General features: G+C 35.0%; 1 protein-coding gene and 1 long non-coding RNA gene across 4 annotated transcripts; both read left to right on the top strand.

Annotated features, from left to right (window-relative positions):
* Positions 1–3199: 3199 nt before the first annotated feature.
* LOC111776813 (3-ketoacyl-CoA synthase 12) lies at positions 3200–5062 on the top strand. The gene has a single exon (XM_023656192.2). It carries the CDS (start codon positions 3439–3441, stop codon positions 4822–4824), a length of 1386 nt encoding a protein of 461 aa, XP_023511960.2. The 5' UTR covers positions 3200–3438; the 3' UTR covers positions 4825–5062.
* A 1483-nt stretch (positions 5063–6545) lies between these two features.
* On the top strand, positions 6546–12166 carry LOC111776871 (uncharacterized). Of its 3 annotated transcripts, XR_015412064.1 has the most exons (6): positions 6546–6857; positions 7543–7629; positions 8855–8985; positions 9239–9382; positions 9792–9929; positions 11644–12166. It is a non-coding gene; the product is annotated as an uncharacterized LOC111776871 (long non-coding RNA). The 3 variants fall into 3 exon arrangements; XR_002812305.2 differs by lacking the exon at positions 7543–7629; XR_002812308.2 differs by lacking the exons at positions 6546–6857; positions 7543–7629 and adding an exon at positions 7640–8665.
* The last annotated feature ends 645 nt before the right edge of the window (positions 12167–12811 follow it).

Genomic DNA, 12811 nt, shown 5'->3' with positions numbered 1-12811 from the left:
AATTTAATTACTTCAAAAACATTTAAAATAATGTTTTTACCATTTAAAAATACTCACAAACTTTTAAGAGTAATAATAAAAAGTCAACGGTAAAATTTTTAAAATTTTTATTTTTTTTTATAAAGGTTAGGGGTATTATTACTTTTAAAATTTTATGAATATTTTTAAACACAGTATCAAAGATAAATAATTTCTTTTTGAATTTTTTTTTAAATTGATAGATATTAACCGAAACTTTTGAAAGTTTAAGACATTTTTTAAATAAATAACTAACGACAAAAATATATATATATATATATATATATATTTTAATTTTAAAAATATTATTAAAAATTTTGAGACAATAATTATTATTTTTTTATTATTAATTTAGCCTCAAATTGACTGAACATCTAGAAAGCCCATTGCTTTGCTGCATTGAATCTTTAGGTGGGCTTCACAATTCAAGCCCATTAGCTTATAGAAGCGGAAGGTCCAATAATTAGTTCAATTAATAATTAATTATTATAAATATAAAATTGAAAGTTGAATTACAAAAATATAAATCAAATAAACACAAATTTTAAAAGACTAAATATCTAATTTAACTTTAATTTAGTTTATAAACTTTTAATTTTATATTTAATAAATCAATACAACAATTCAATACATATGACATATACTATCAAACTTCGATCGTTTTATCATCAATTTGCTCATTAAATTCAAAGATCCGACGAACAATAAACTTAAAATTTTTGAAAAAACTCTCGAAAACTTTTTAAGTTACATGAACTAAATAGAGACGAAGACGGAGTAAATGCAAGGACAAGTGGTTGTAAGAAGGAGGTAGGCCCAAAAGAGCTAGCTGGCTATGGGAAGGTAAGTAGATAGAGACGGAGACATTTAGTAGGGGAAGGATGGAAGAAAGAAAGCGATTTTGAAGGAATTGCCTTTTCCTTTTCCTCTACCAAGCGGGTTGTATTAAATAATAATGAAAACGGAAAAATGTTGGGACCTCATGCATTAGGGATACCCTTGTTCCATCGGAGAGTACAGACACGTGCATCCATTAGGCAAACGAAGTATCATTATGTTTTACGTAATGTTGCCGTGATGGTTACTAATTCTAATGGGTGTCCGACCTCCTTTGGTAGTTTAGCGGGTTAAAACGTAGGTCAAATATTGATTTACTAACATCTTTTATTAATAAATAAAATTTTCATGTTTAAGTTTTCATTTGTTATAAAACATATTAACCGTTAATATATTTTAATTTATTTTATATATATATAAAGAAAAAGAATAGGAAATTAATTATCAAGAGAAAAAGAAAATAGACAACGGCAAAATTTAGTTAGCAAGTGGCGTGTGAAATTCACGTGCTTTTGTCTTTTTTTTCTCCTAAAAGTTGACCGAAAGTCAACCAATCACTAATTGCTTCAAAAATTCAATTTCTTTAATTACTTCTCCCACCAAATTTTTGATGTTTTTTTTTTTTAAAAATTTTTTATTTTATTTATTTATTTATTGTTAATTTTAATATTTATTATATTATTTTTAAGGTAAAAATGTCACATTTTGTGACTTTTATTTTTTATTTTTTACTTTTTATGGAAGGTCAACCCTAAAGCTACAATGTTTGCAACTAATAAATTGCTAAATATACGATCTAAAATGAGTGAAACGTTGACGTTCATTCATTATTGTATTGTCAACAATAATCGATTTAATCTCGAGCATAAGCATACTTGTTGCACATCAAAATCTCAAAACTATCACCGTCAATAAACATAAACACCTGTCCCACGTTCTCAACCATATTTACTACGAAAATCACTCCTATCACAACTTGATGCTAAAAAATCATGTTCGGGTTCAAGCGCAAGTCACGTAGTCTCAAACCCTAGTTATAAAATCTCTAAGTTAAGTCATGAGTGAATTCTGAAACCTAAATAACCGGACATTGTAAATAATGTGTGACACTATTAAACAAGACCAATCATTTATTTCGTACTGGCTATGTATTTGGCTGGGTGCATTTATGTCGTGGGATTGATAAATTGTTTGAATTCATGTTTATCCGACAACCCTAATTTTGGAATTGACCTGTCTGCTTAGGTGTAGTAAAATTCCACCTTTGACTAATTCGTTTACTTTTTTATTGGTTTATTGCATATGCATTTATGTTTATTATTATTATTATTATTATTAATAAAAATAATTAATTTTTAATTTTTATATGCTAAAAATTAATAAATGTATTTATTGCTAAACCACTCATAATTATCGAAGAAATAAGAGATTTTTTTATAGGAAGAACTAAATTATTATTTTATAAAAGTTTTAAAATATTAAATTTAAATTTTTGTCGTTGACTAAAGCCTCACAACTACTTCTCCTTTATTCTTATCCTTTGACATAGACTTTTTTTTTACATTTGAGTAAGTTTAAATTTGACTATTGAGTCAAGAAGTCCACCCTCTTAATTATTATTTTTACCCAAGGAACAATAATATTGACTGACATATAGTCAGCTTTAAGATACTTATTTTTCTTCTCCAACCATTGGGATCTCACAATCTATCTCGTTGGAGGCTAGCATCCTCTGGTGTTTGACTCTGATAACCAACGTGGGATCTCACAATCCATCCCGTTGGAGGCCAGCATCCTCGAGATACACTGTCTGGTGTCTGACTCTGATACTATTTGTAACAGCCCAACCACACACTGTCCGGTGTCCGACTCTGATAACCAACGTGGGATCTCACAATCCATCCCGTTGGAGGCCAGCATCCTCACTGACACACTGTCCGATATCTGACTCTGATACTATTTGTAACAGCCCAACCCCTACCGCTAGTAAATATTGTCCGCTTTAGTCCGTTACGTATCGTCGTCAACCTGACGATTTTAAAACGCATCTACAAGGGAAAGGTTTCCGCACTCTTATAAAGAATGATTTGTTCGCTTCTCCAACCAACGTGGGATCTCACACATACTCTCTTAAACAAAGCTCATCCCGAGCTTTAAACAATCACGACATAGTTCTCCCCTCTCTTGACCTTGTCACGCTATCAGATCTATAATAACTCGTAAATCAACTCGATTGAAGTGGTGGGTTAAAGTGTATACGAAAACGCGAATCAAATTATTATTTTTCACGTAAATACAAAAATTTATTCTATATATATTATAGGGTTCTAAAGCTGAAACTACTCATAACAAATCCAATAATTTGAGTGTTCTTCGTTTGACTCTTTCTCCATTTTTGTAGCCGAGCTTTTACTCGCCCACCTGCTCGCTTATGAGTAGCCATTGCTTGAAAACCTTTATCAGTTGGGAGTTAACCCTCTTCACATGTTCTTCCAAAAAGCTCTTTTTCCCCCACTTTGCACCTTCTTTCTATAAAAATCTCTCTGTTCTTGAACAAAAAACAGAGCCCTTTTCACCTCTGTCATGGAGCTTCTGAGTTTGTTCTATTTGGGTTCCTTTTTGTTCTTCGTGTTCATCATTTGGAAGCATTTTGATGAAAAACGACACCAACAATGCTACATATTGGAGTATCAATGCTACAAACCAACAGACGACAGAAAATTAAGCACAGAATTCAGCGGAGACATCATAAAAAGAACCAAAAACCTCGGCCTCAACGAGTACAAATTCCTCCTCAAAGCCGCCGTCAGCTCCGGCATCGGCGAAGAAACCTACGGCCCAAGAATCATGTTCGCCGGCCGTGAAGAATCTCCCACTCTCGACGATGGAATCTCAGAAATGGACGAGTTTTTCCACGACAGCATCCAGAAGCTCTTCGACAAATCAGGCTTCTCCCCGCCGGAAATCGACATCTTAGTCGTAAACGTCTCAATGTTAGCGTCGGTTCCGTCGCTCTCCGCTCGGATCATCAACCATTACAAGCTCCGCCCTGATATCAAGGTGTTCAACCTCACCGGAATGGGCTGCAGCGCTAGTTTAATATCAATCGACGTCGTTTCAAGAGTGTTCAAATCGTATAAAAACATGAACGCCCTCGTTATAACATCTGAATCATTAAGCCCCAATTGGTATTCCGGCAACGATAGATCCATGATCTTGTCGAATTGCTTATTCCGATCCGGCGGATGTGCGATTCTTCTCACAAACAACACGGCGTTGAAAAACAGAGCCATGTTCAAACTCAAGACCCTGGTTCGAACCCACCACGGCGCAAGAGACGAATCCTACAGCTGTTGTTACCAAACAGAGGACGACAAAGGCTACATGGGTTTTCACTTAGGTAAAAACCTCCCCAAGGCAGCAACACGAGCCTTCGTCGACAACCTACGGGAAATCGCCCCGAAAATTTTACCGACAAGGGAGCTACTCCAGTTTTTGATTGTTACCACGGTGAAAAAACTGAAGAGAAACGGAAAACAGGGGAGTGGGGTGAAAACCAGTGCGGTGAATTTCAAAACAGGGGTGGATCATTTCTGTATTCACACCGGCGGGAAAGCGGTGATCGACGGGATCGGAGTGAGTTTGGGGCTGGAGAAGTATGACCTGGAGCCGGCGAGGATGACACTGCACCGATTTGGGAATACATCGGCGAGTAGTTTGTGGTATGTTTTGGCGTATATGGAAGCGAAGAAGCGGCTGAAGAAAGGTGGGCGGGTTTTGATGATAAGCTTTGGAGCTGGGTTTAAGTGCAACAGCTGCTTGTGGGAGGTGGTACGAGATTTGGAAGACGCCAATGTCTGGGAGGATTGTATTCAACGGTATCCACCTGAATCTCTGTCGAACCCATTTCTGGAAAAATATGGTTGGATTCAACAGGAAGACATAGCCACTTTCAAACTCCCCGAGTGATTGTCGAATTAAAACACGAAATGGAATTGTCTTGCGTATTTACCGTTATTGCCATTGGTGCTGTTCATTTCTTTCATATGGAACAGGTTCTTACTAACTAGAACATGCCCAGATTGTTCATGTCTCATTTCATTGGAGTTTCTTAATATATTTGAATTCATTGTGTTCGTGTATGTTTGTACTTCTCATCTTGGCTTGGGATGTTTTAGAAGTTTCAATATTATCGTTCGTAGTCGTTTTTTGGAATTTTTTAAAATTTGACTAAAATTGAAACTTGAAATGGGTTTGGGCGTGTCCGGGTGGTGATGCTCGTGTTCCCAATTTTGTTTCTAGTCATTACCACCACGACAGTCGAGTAAATAATTTGTTTGTGTCGCCTGAGTAAAATGAAGTTGAAATTTCTTAAAATTTGACCAAAATTGAAACTTGAAATGGGTATGGGCGTGTCGGGGTGATAATTATGTGTTCCCATTTTTGTTTTTGGTCATCGCTACCACCACACCCGAGTAAATAATTTGTTTGTGTCGCCCGAGTAAAATGAAGTTAAAATTTCTTAAAATTTGACCAAAATTGAAGCTTGAAATGGGTTTGGGCGTGTCGGATGGTAATGTTCGTGTCCCCGTTTTTGTTTTTGCTCATCGTCCCACGATACCCGAATAAATAAATTATACATGAATGAAATGAGGTTTATCAGAATTCAAAAGTTAAATTTGTTTTATTTGGAGCAATTCTATGTTTTCCCTACTTAAAAGACTGTGTTGTTTGTGGGGATAGTCTTTACTCTAAAAAATAGTTTAAGATAGATAAGGTGGTTTTAAAAAACTGTATTAGTCTATGGTAATATTTTTCAACTCATGTCTCACTTTTCACCTCTTACCCTCTTGTTTTTTTTTTTTTTACCTATGAGCGTGTGAAATTTGAACACGACCACACCCTTTCAAGTCATGTTACCTTCGTTCTAGATTTCAAATTTTGTTTAAATTTTTAATAGATATATATTTTAAAGATAATTTTAAAACATTTATTAAAAGTGAAAAGGTAACTTCCAACTTTTTATTTATAAATACAAATATTTCAAATAAATATGAAAATTCAATATTTATTTATAATTTATGTTATCGAGACTATTCTTGAGTCTAGACGGACCCATTGGTTACCTAGCTTTAAGATAGGCGTGTAGAGGGACGACACGTGGCAAAAGTTTATTTTTAAAAATTTATTTTTGAAGGAGGTGGCAAAAGGAAATTAATGTGGGTATAAACTAGAAATAATGTGGTGTGGTCACGGCCGGTGACATTAAATTCAATCATGTAATTCTTGATATCCTATTTCGCGACCAAATCACAGCCATTTCCGATCTTTACAGTTGTCGTTAACAAATTCAAATCTACCACGTTAAAATGATAACGACAAAATATGAAATTTGAACCGTTTAAAAATAATTATGAAAATTACAAAAATATTAATTATTTATGTAAAATTTTGATAACATTCTGATCCAGAGGTTTGTTGGGAATAAGTCCCACATACGGGAAGATCATGGTATATAAGTGAGAAATACTGTCTCTATTGTTACAAGGCTACTAGGTTCAAAGTGGACAATAACATACTTGAATTAATTAATTATTTAATAATAATTTTAAATGTATATTTAATTTATTTGACAATATTTAATTGTATAGAATTATAACATTTTTAGACAAAACCTATTCTCTCCCGCCTTTTTCCCGCTGTTCCCTCCGGCCCTTCGCGAGCCTTGCCTGGCTCTCTTCTATTGAGGAAAAAGATGCAGAAGGCAGTGGATGTACCACTCTCCCCGTTCAAGATTCTGATCGCACGTCTCTCTGGTTTTCCTCCATCATAGTTCCTCTATTTTTCACTCTATCTCTCCGAATGTTGTTCTGATTCATGTGCGCATTCATAATCGAGTTTCTGTAAGTGCAATTCTCGATCGATAGGTTTCTGCAGCTTTCGCCGAGAGGTACGATAGAGTTCCGCATCCCGATTCTAGCTTGGAGGATTGCATTTCCGAGGTGAGACGTAGAATTTTCTTGTAATTGCTCGTTTTATTATAGATGTTCTTGTGCTTAGCCATAGAAGCTTGATTTTAATCTAATGCTGGGGAGTGGACTTATTTACAAGGCTGCTGAAATGGTTAAATCTATTCAATCTTGATTATGGTAGCATTTATGTTGTTTGTTCGAGTCCTTCACATATTCTGGAACGCTATATTCGCCATGTTGACTAGGAGTTGTTAGTCTTGTAGGCAAGTGAATCCGGTTCGAATCAACTGCTTAAGATAAACTCATCGTTATTCAATGGAAAGAACTTTAGAGAATGCTTGTTTATTTTAATTTAAGCTTATCGTCCTTATTTCGTTTGCGCTTTAACCAGCTTGTTTGATTTGTTTCTGAAAACTAGATAGATTACGTAATTCATAATTTTTGTATTATCTCTGCTTTGCAACATGTGAAGGTTTGATCTCGGAATCTACTATTTAATCGTAATTTAGAAACCAGAATCGTAAAAACTGAGCAAAAAAAGTTGTTCCAATGGCGTTGGACAGTAGTTTGTATCTGAAGTTTAGCATTATTCATTCGTTCACCTACATTTGATCTCCTCCTTTCAGATGTATTAGACCTTTTTTTTTTTTTTTTTTTTTTTTTTTTTTTTCAGTATAGAGTATCAACTAATATATTCTTTCTCGATGAATTTCAGTGTGGAGGATTCACATTACTTAGTGAAGGAGGTAGTTCAAATGAAGACTCTCATGTATGCTTCCCACTTTGGTTTAACAGATCATAGGTCTTTCTCCATCTCTGTTATATTTATATATTCGAAAAGGCTTATAGGATTTGATGAATATTAACATTTTGAAAATTGAAATTGGTTCGTACTTTTAGCATTTCATTCTGTACCATTGTCTTTCATGTTGATGTATGATGTCATTCAAGAGGTTTGATTTCCAATGAGTGAGTTATATCCATGTGTTTTTCAGAAAAGTATCCTTGAAGTTATTATAATGGAAGGAAGGGCGTGATGTCTCGTTAGAAATTACCATTGTTAATGTATTGGTAGTTTGAACTCATGACATGTTTTTCTCTATTAAAGCACTTCTTTCTTTGTTTCCTTGTTTGAGAACCTAAATTTATCTCCACATTCAAGAATATGATTCTTACAGATATCGCGGTAGCTTTCTAAAGTAGCTTCTTTCCTTGAGTGATTGCGGATCGCGTTAGTTTCAATAATTAGAAGTCCAATTTCATTATTAGTAAATTTATTTTCAATTATATCAATCATAAAATTTGCAAATTTATTTCTATTGGTGGCTAATAGAAAAGGGCACGATAATACTTAGAACATTGTGATTATTCGAGTCATTTTTGTCCACTAATGATTTTCTCTCATATTCCTTTACTTTTGTGGGAACTGTTGAGGTTTATTTTCAACATTATTGGGAGTGAGACACGTTAATTTAATGGAAGATTATGGGTTTATAAGTAAGATATACTATCTCCATTGGTATGAGGCCTTTTGGGAAGCACAAAGCAAAGTCATGAGAGCTTATGCTCAAAGTGGACAATATCATACCATTGTGGAGAGTCGTGTTCGTCTAACATGGTATCAGAGCCATGCCCTAAACTTAATCATGTCGAACAAAGAATTGTGGGCCTCGAAGGTGTAGTCAAAAGTGACTAAAGTGTCGAACAATGGGTATACTTTGTTCGAGGGCTCCAAAGAAAGGGGTCGAGCCTCGATTAAGGGGAGGCTTGTTCGAGAGCTCCATAAGCCTCATAGGGGAGGAGAACATTGCTCGATTAAGGGGATTGTTCGAGGAAAGGTTTGTTGAACATTGCTAAGTTCTTGCGAACTATTTATGCTGCTATATAAATTAGTTCAACTTATAACCTTGCTCATGCTAGAAACTAAATGAAAGAGAATCCATACCCTCTGGAAGTTAAGTCACAAACCCATTGAAATTGTATGGATTATTGACAAGTATTTTGCTTTCCAAATTGTTTTCCTGCAGACGACTCAATCTGTTGTCAACATTCCTCAAGTCCTCTGTGTAACGGTGCCATTGCGGAGACTTCAGATGGGAAAATTGTTTTGTTGCAAAGGATTAACAATGTTGATGAATTTCCGGGAGGCCATCTAGAGGTATGCCCTACGTAATTTCAGTGTTCCATTTTCATTTCTATTGTTTTAATGGGTAATCTTTTGGTTTGTTTATAGTTCTGACGTATGAATATGCCATTGTTTTCAAGCAAGCTTATCACTTTTTTGTTTACATTACTATACAAAATATCCAATTTGTCAAAGCAGTATATATCTATATTTTGTTGCCTCCCTTGAAAGTATTTGCAATGCCAGGGCATCCGTTTTCCAATAACGAAATCTCTAATATCTGCAGCCCCAATAGCTTGGAATGGCATACCATGATGATGTGAAAGGTTTTGCAGATTCCAATACCATTAACAGAAGGCTTTCGTGGAAGATGTTTGACAGAATTATCCGAGAAGTTGTTGAACATATTGGAGTACAAACAGAATCCCTTGTATGTTAATCCCTCTGTCTCTCTGGTGGTGTGCTTGGTTGCTTTTATCAACTACGTTATCCATGTACAATTTTTTCGGTCTTATATTTTGAAAATTATCTATTTTTATAAGAAAAGCTGGTTATAGGCGATTTCATTAATTTAACTTTTGGGATGGTAATAGCATAGTTACAATCCCCGTCAATTTCTGTAGTTTTCACTATCATTGTTCCAAATTTCAGTCTCTTTCTCAACTCATGTTACTGGTTCAATTTCAAGCTTAGATGATGTATTTTGTTTAGAAGGGTCCTAATTTTTACAATTGTCTTTGTAGAACTCAAGTGGGAGCTATCTGTTGTGATTCCGCAATTCAATTAATTTGTTTCGCAAGTATATTTGTTGTAATATGTTCTTCTTATAACTTATGCAGAACAGCCAAGTCTCGAAGATAATTAAATGTCAGACCAGCTGTTTTCTTCTTCATAAAGAATATTCTGGATTCTGTTAAATTCAGGAACTGTATACCAGTGCACAAGATGAGTCTGCTCAACTTTATACAGTTCCATTGGTTAGTATCAAACATGTGTGTGTGTGTGTGTGTCAGTGTATCCATGTCGAAACCAAAACGTCTGTGAATTATGATGATTGTGCTAGGGAAGTGAATTTAAGAAAAATATTGAATTCACAAGGAAAAATTACAAAACTACCGGGCATTTGAGAGGTCATGTGCTCTCCAAAATGAAGCTAGAGATCCTAATACCAATTACCATCCCCCTTTTCATGCCTACTATTTTCCTTTCATGTGTCCCAATCTCTTCATTTTATTACTGACAGAGTTTACGTAAGGAAAAGACTCCCATGCCCTTCTAAAGCTTCTGTTCTTGCCAATATGGATGACCCAAGGCCACCCAGAGTTTTGTTAGATGAACACGACTCTCCACAATGGTATGATATTGTCCACTTTGAGCATAAGCTCTCATGACTTTGTTTTGGGCTTCTCCAAAACGCCTCATACCAATAGAGAGAGTATTCTTTGATTATAAACCCAGAAACATTCCCTAAATTAGCCGATGTAAGACTTTCATCACCCAACAAGTTTCACATTGTTTTCGAGGTGGAAGTTTGGAAACAGCTTGGACTCCCCAAGAAGTTTCTTCTCATTATATTTCTTCCCACTGAATAAAGACGTCCATTCCCCTTTGGACGAACATTCAACATTTTTTTTGGTTATTGTTGAATCCAAAATTTGAATCAAGCCGAAGGGAAATGGTGTTGGGTTCTAGTTGATGCCCTTCGTGAGTTATACCTGTGAAACATGGAAAGCAGACTGGTTCCCTATTGTAGAGGGTAGGGCTATCTTTCCAACCGTTTCAATACTAGAACAGGACCACAATATCTTTTGGTGCCTGCTTTGCCGATCACCTAGTTGATACGCTCTTTTGTCTGTATGGTTATAATTTAAAGAAAGGCCAGGTTCCCTAGCGAAAAATACACTTCCCTTTGATGTTTGCCTAATGAAGTTTCATTAGTTGTTGAACTCAAGTTCATTGTACTCGTAAACACTTCATGGATGTTCTTTGGGAGAATAAAAGGTTTAATACTTCCTTATGGGCAGTGGCCTCTAAAGACTTTTGTAATTATCTTATTCTTTTGGAACGGAAACCTTTTTTTAAAGTTTGGGGCTCCTTTCCTCTGGATTGTTTCTTTTATATGCGCTTGTATATCCTTTCATTTTTTTAAGAATAAAAGTTTGGTTTCTTTTAAAAGAAAAAGGCTTCACATTAGGGCAATAATTGATCAATGGTCGATATAAGTTAAGACTGACAAATGATAAATTAAAGGTGAAGAGAGACGTGGTATGGAAGTTGAAACAGAGAAGCTTTGGTGGACATGAAAGGACGTCTTGTTAGGTTATGGATCTTGCTACTTATTTATAGCTTAGTCAATGGTTATATCCGGTAAAGCTATATATGGTAAATAGTTACATATAGTAGATGGTTAAATCTGGTAAAGCTATAGAACCATATATATATATACCCTTGGTGTAGCTCTGAAAATGTACTTTCTATTCTCTCTTATACATATTCATCAATATAAATCTTTTACCAGAGTTCTCCTTGCATTTTCTCTCCTACATCGAATATGTGCGTTGTTGTGCGATCCTAACACGTCTAGAGATTCAAACGTGAGTTGATGTCGTGGTTTCCTAGAACAAGTATGTATGATGTGCTGCAGGGTTTGATATTTCCAATAAACCTTTATCATCTCGTTTTTTGATGCAGACAGTAAAGCAAGTAGGATTAATCCAAGCAGGAAGGTATGCCTCGTATCTCAATTATCTTTCATGGCATTAAACGTGCTAGATTATTTGTTTATGTCTTGATCTTTTATTAAAAAAATGGGTGGAATATCACTAAGAATCTTCCTTTTCCGTCGTGTCATTTTTACTTTGACAAAAAAAGGTTCAGTAGGTCTATCTATTTATCAGCATCAACCAATAAAAACAGACCAAATATAAAAGGAGGAATTCCTACTTATTTATGGTAGTAACTATTTTGCGTCCATGATCTTTCTTTCTCATATTTTGTTAGCATAATTACATTTTCATATTAAAGTTCACCCATTTAGAACACGTTCCTCTATCAGTTTAATATTGTGGACATGTGTAAGTCAATACAGTAGTAGTCATAGCAATTGAGCTTATTTTTAGGGATTCTCAAAGTAGACTAGCATATAGATTAATCTTTTTTCTTCCCAAGAAAATGTAAGCATTTGACTATCCTTTGAGCCCATTATTTATCATCACTCATGTAAAGACTAGTTTCTGTTCTGTATTATTGGGATTGAGTCCCACAACGATTAATTTATTTAGTGGAAGATCATGAATTTATAAGTGAGGAATATTATCTCCATTGGTATGAGACCTTTTGAGGAAGCTCAAAGGAAAACCATGTTTATGCTTAAAATGGACAATATCATATCATACCATTGTATGGAGTTGTGATTCCTAACCGTTTCTATTGCTCGAAGACAATGATTTCATCCCTTCCCATGGTAATTAAACCATACAAATAAGTCATGCTGTAAATGTCAAAACTTGATTGATTAAAATTGGTAGGTGGTTGACTCTTGAAAGTGATAGATAAAAAAAGGATGGCAGCAGTTGTTTACTTTTGTTGCATTATTAAAGCAATCTACCACTGTTAAAATTGAACTGCCTCAAGTTTCGAAAGTGACCGTTTTGGTTTCTCACACTGAGGTTAAGACGATTGGATGAAAATAAAGCAACCTTTGTTGGCCAAGTCCACAGTCAACAACCCATTACTGGATTTTTAACATTTGTGGACTTTTCTTTCCCCCATCCTTTTATTTTATTTCTTAAATTAACATAATGTCTATTTGTTGATGAGCATGGAGGGCCCCACATGGGCAAGTCACTTCGTCTTCATG

Source organism: Cucurbita pepo, chromosome 16 (genome assembly GCF_057944985.1).
Source record: "Cucurbita pepo subsp. pepo isolate OVF chromosome 16, ASM5794498v1, whole genome shotgun sequence".
Lineage (NCBI taxonomy): Eukaryota > Viridiplantae > Streptophyta > Magnoliopsida > Cucurbitales > Cucurbitaceae > Cucurbita > Cucurbita pepo.
The sequence above is the reverse complement of the archived record's forward strand: the minus strand, read 5'-3'. Positions and strand labels throughout refer to the sequence as shown.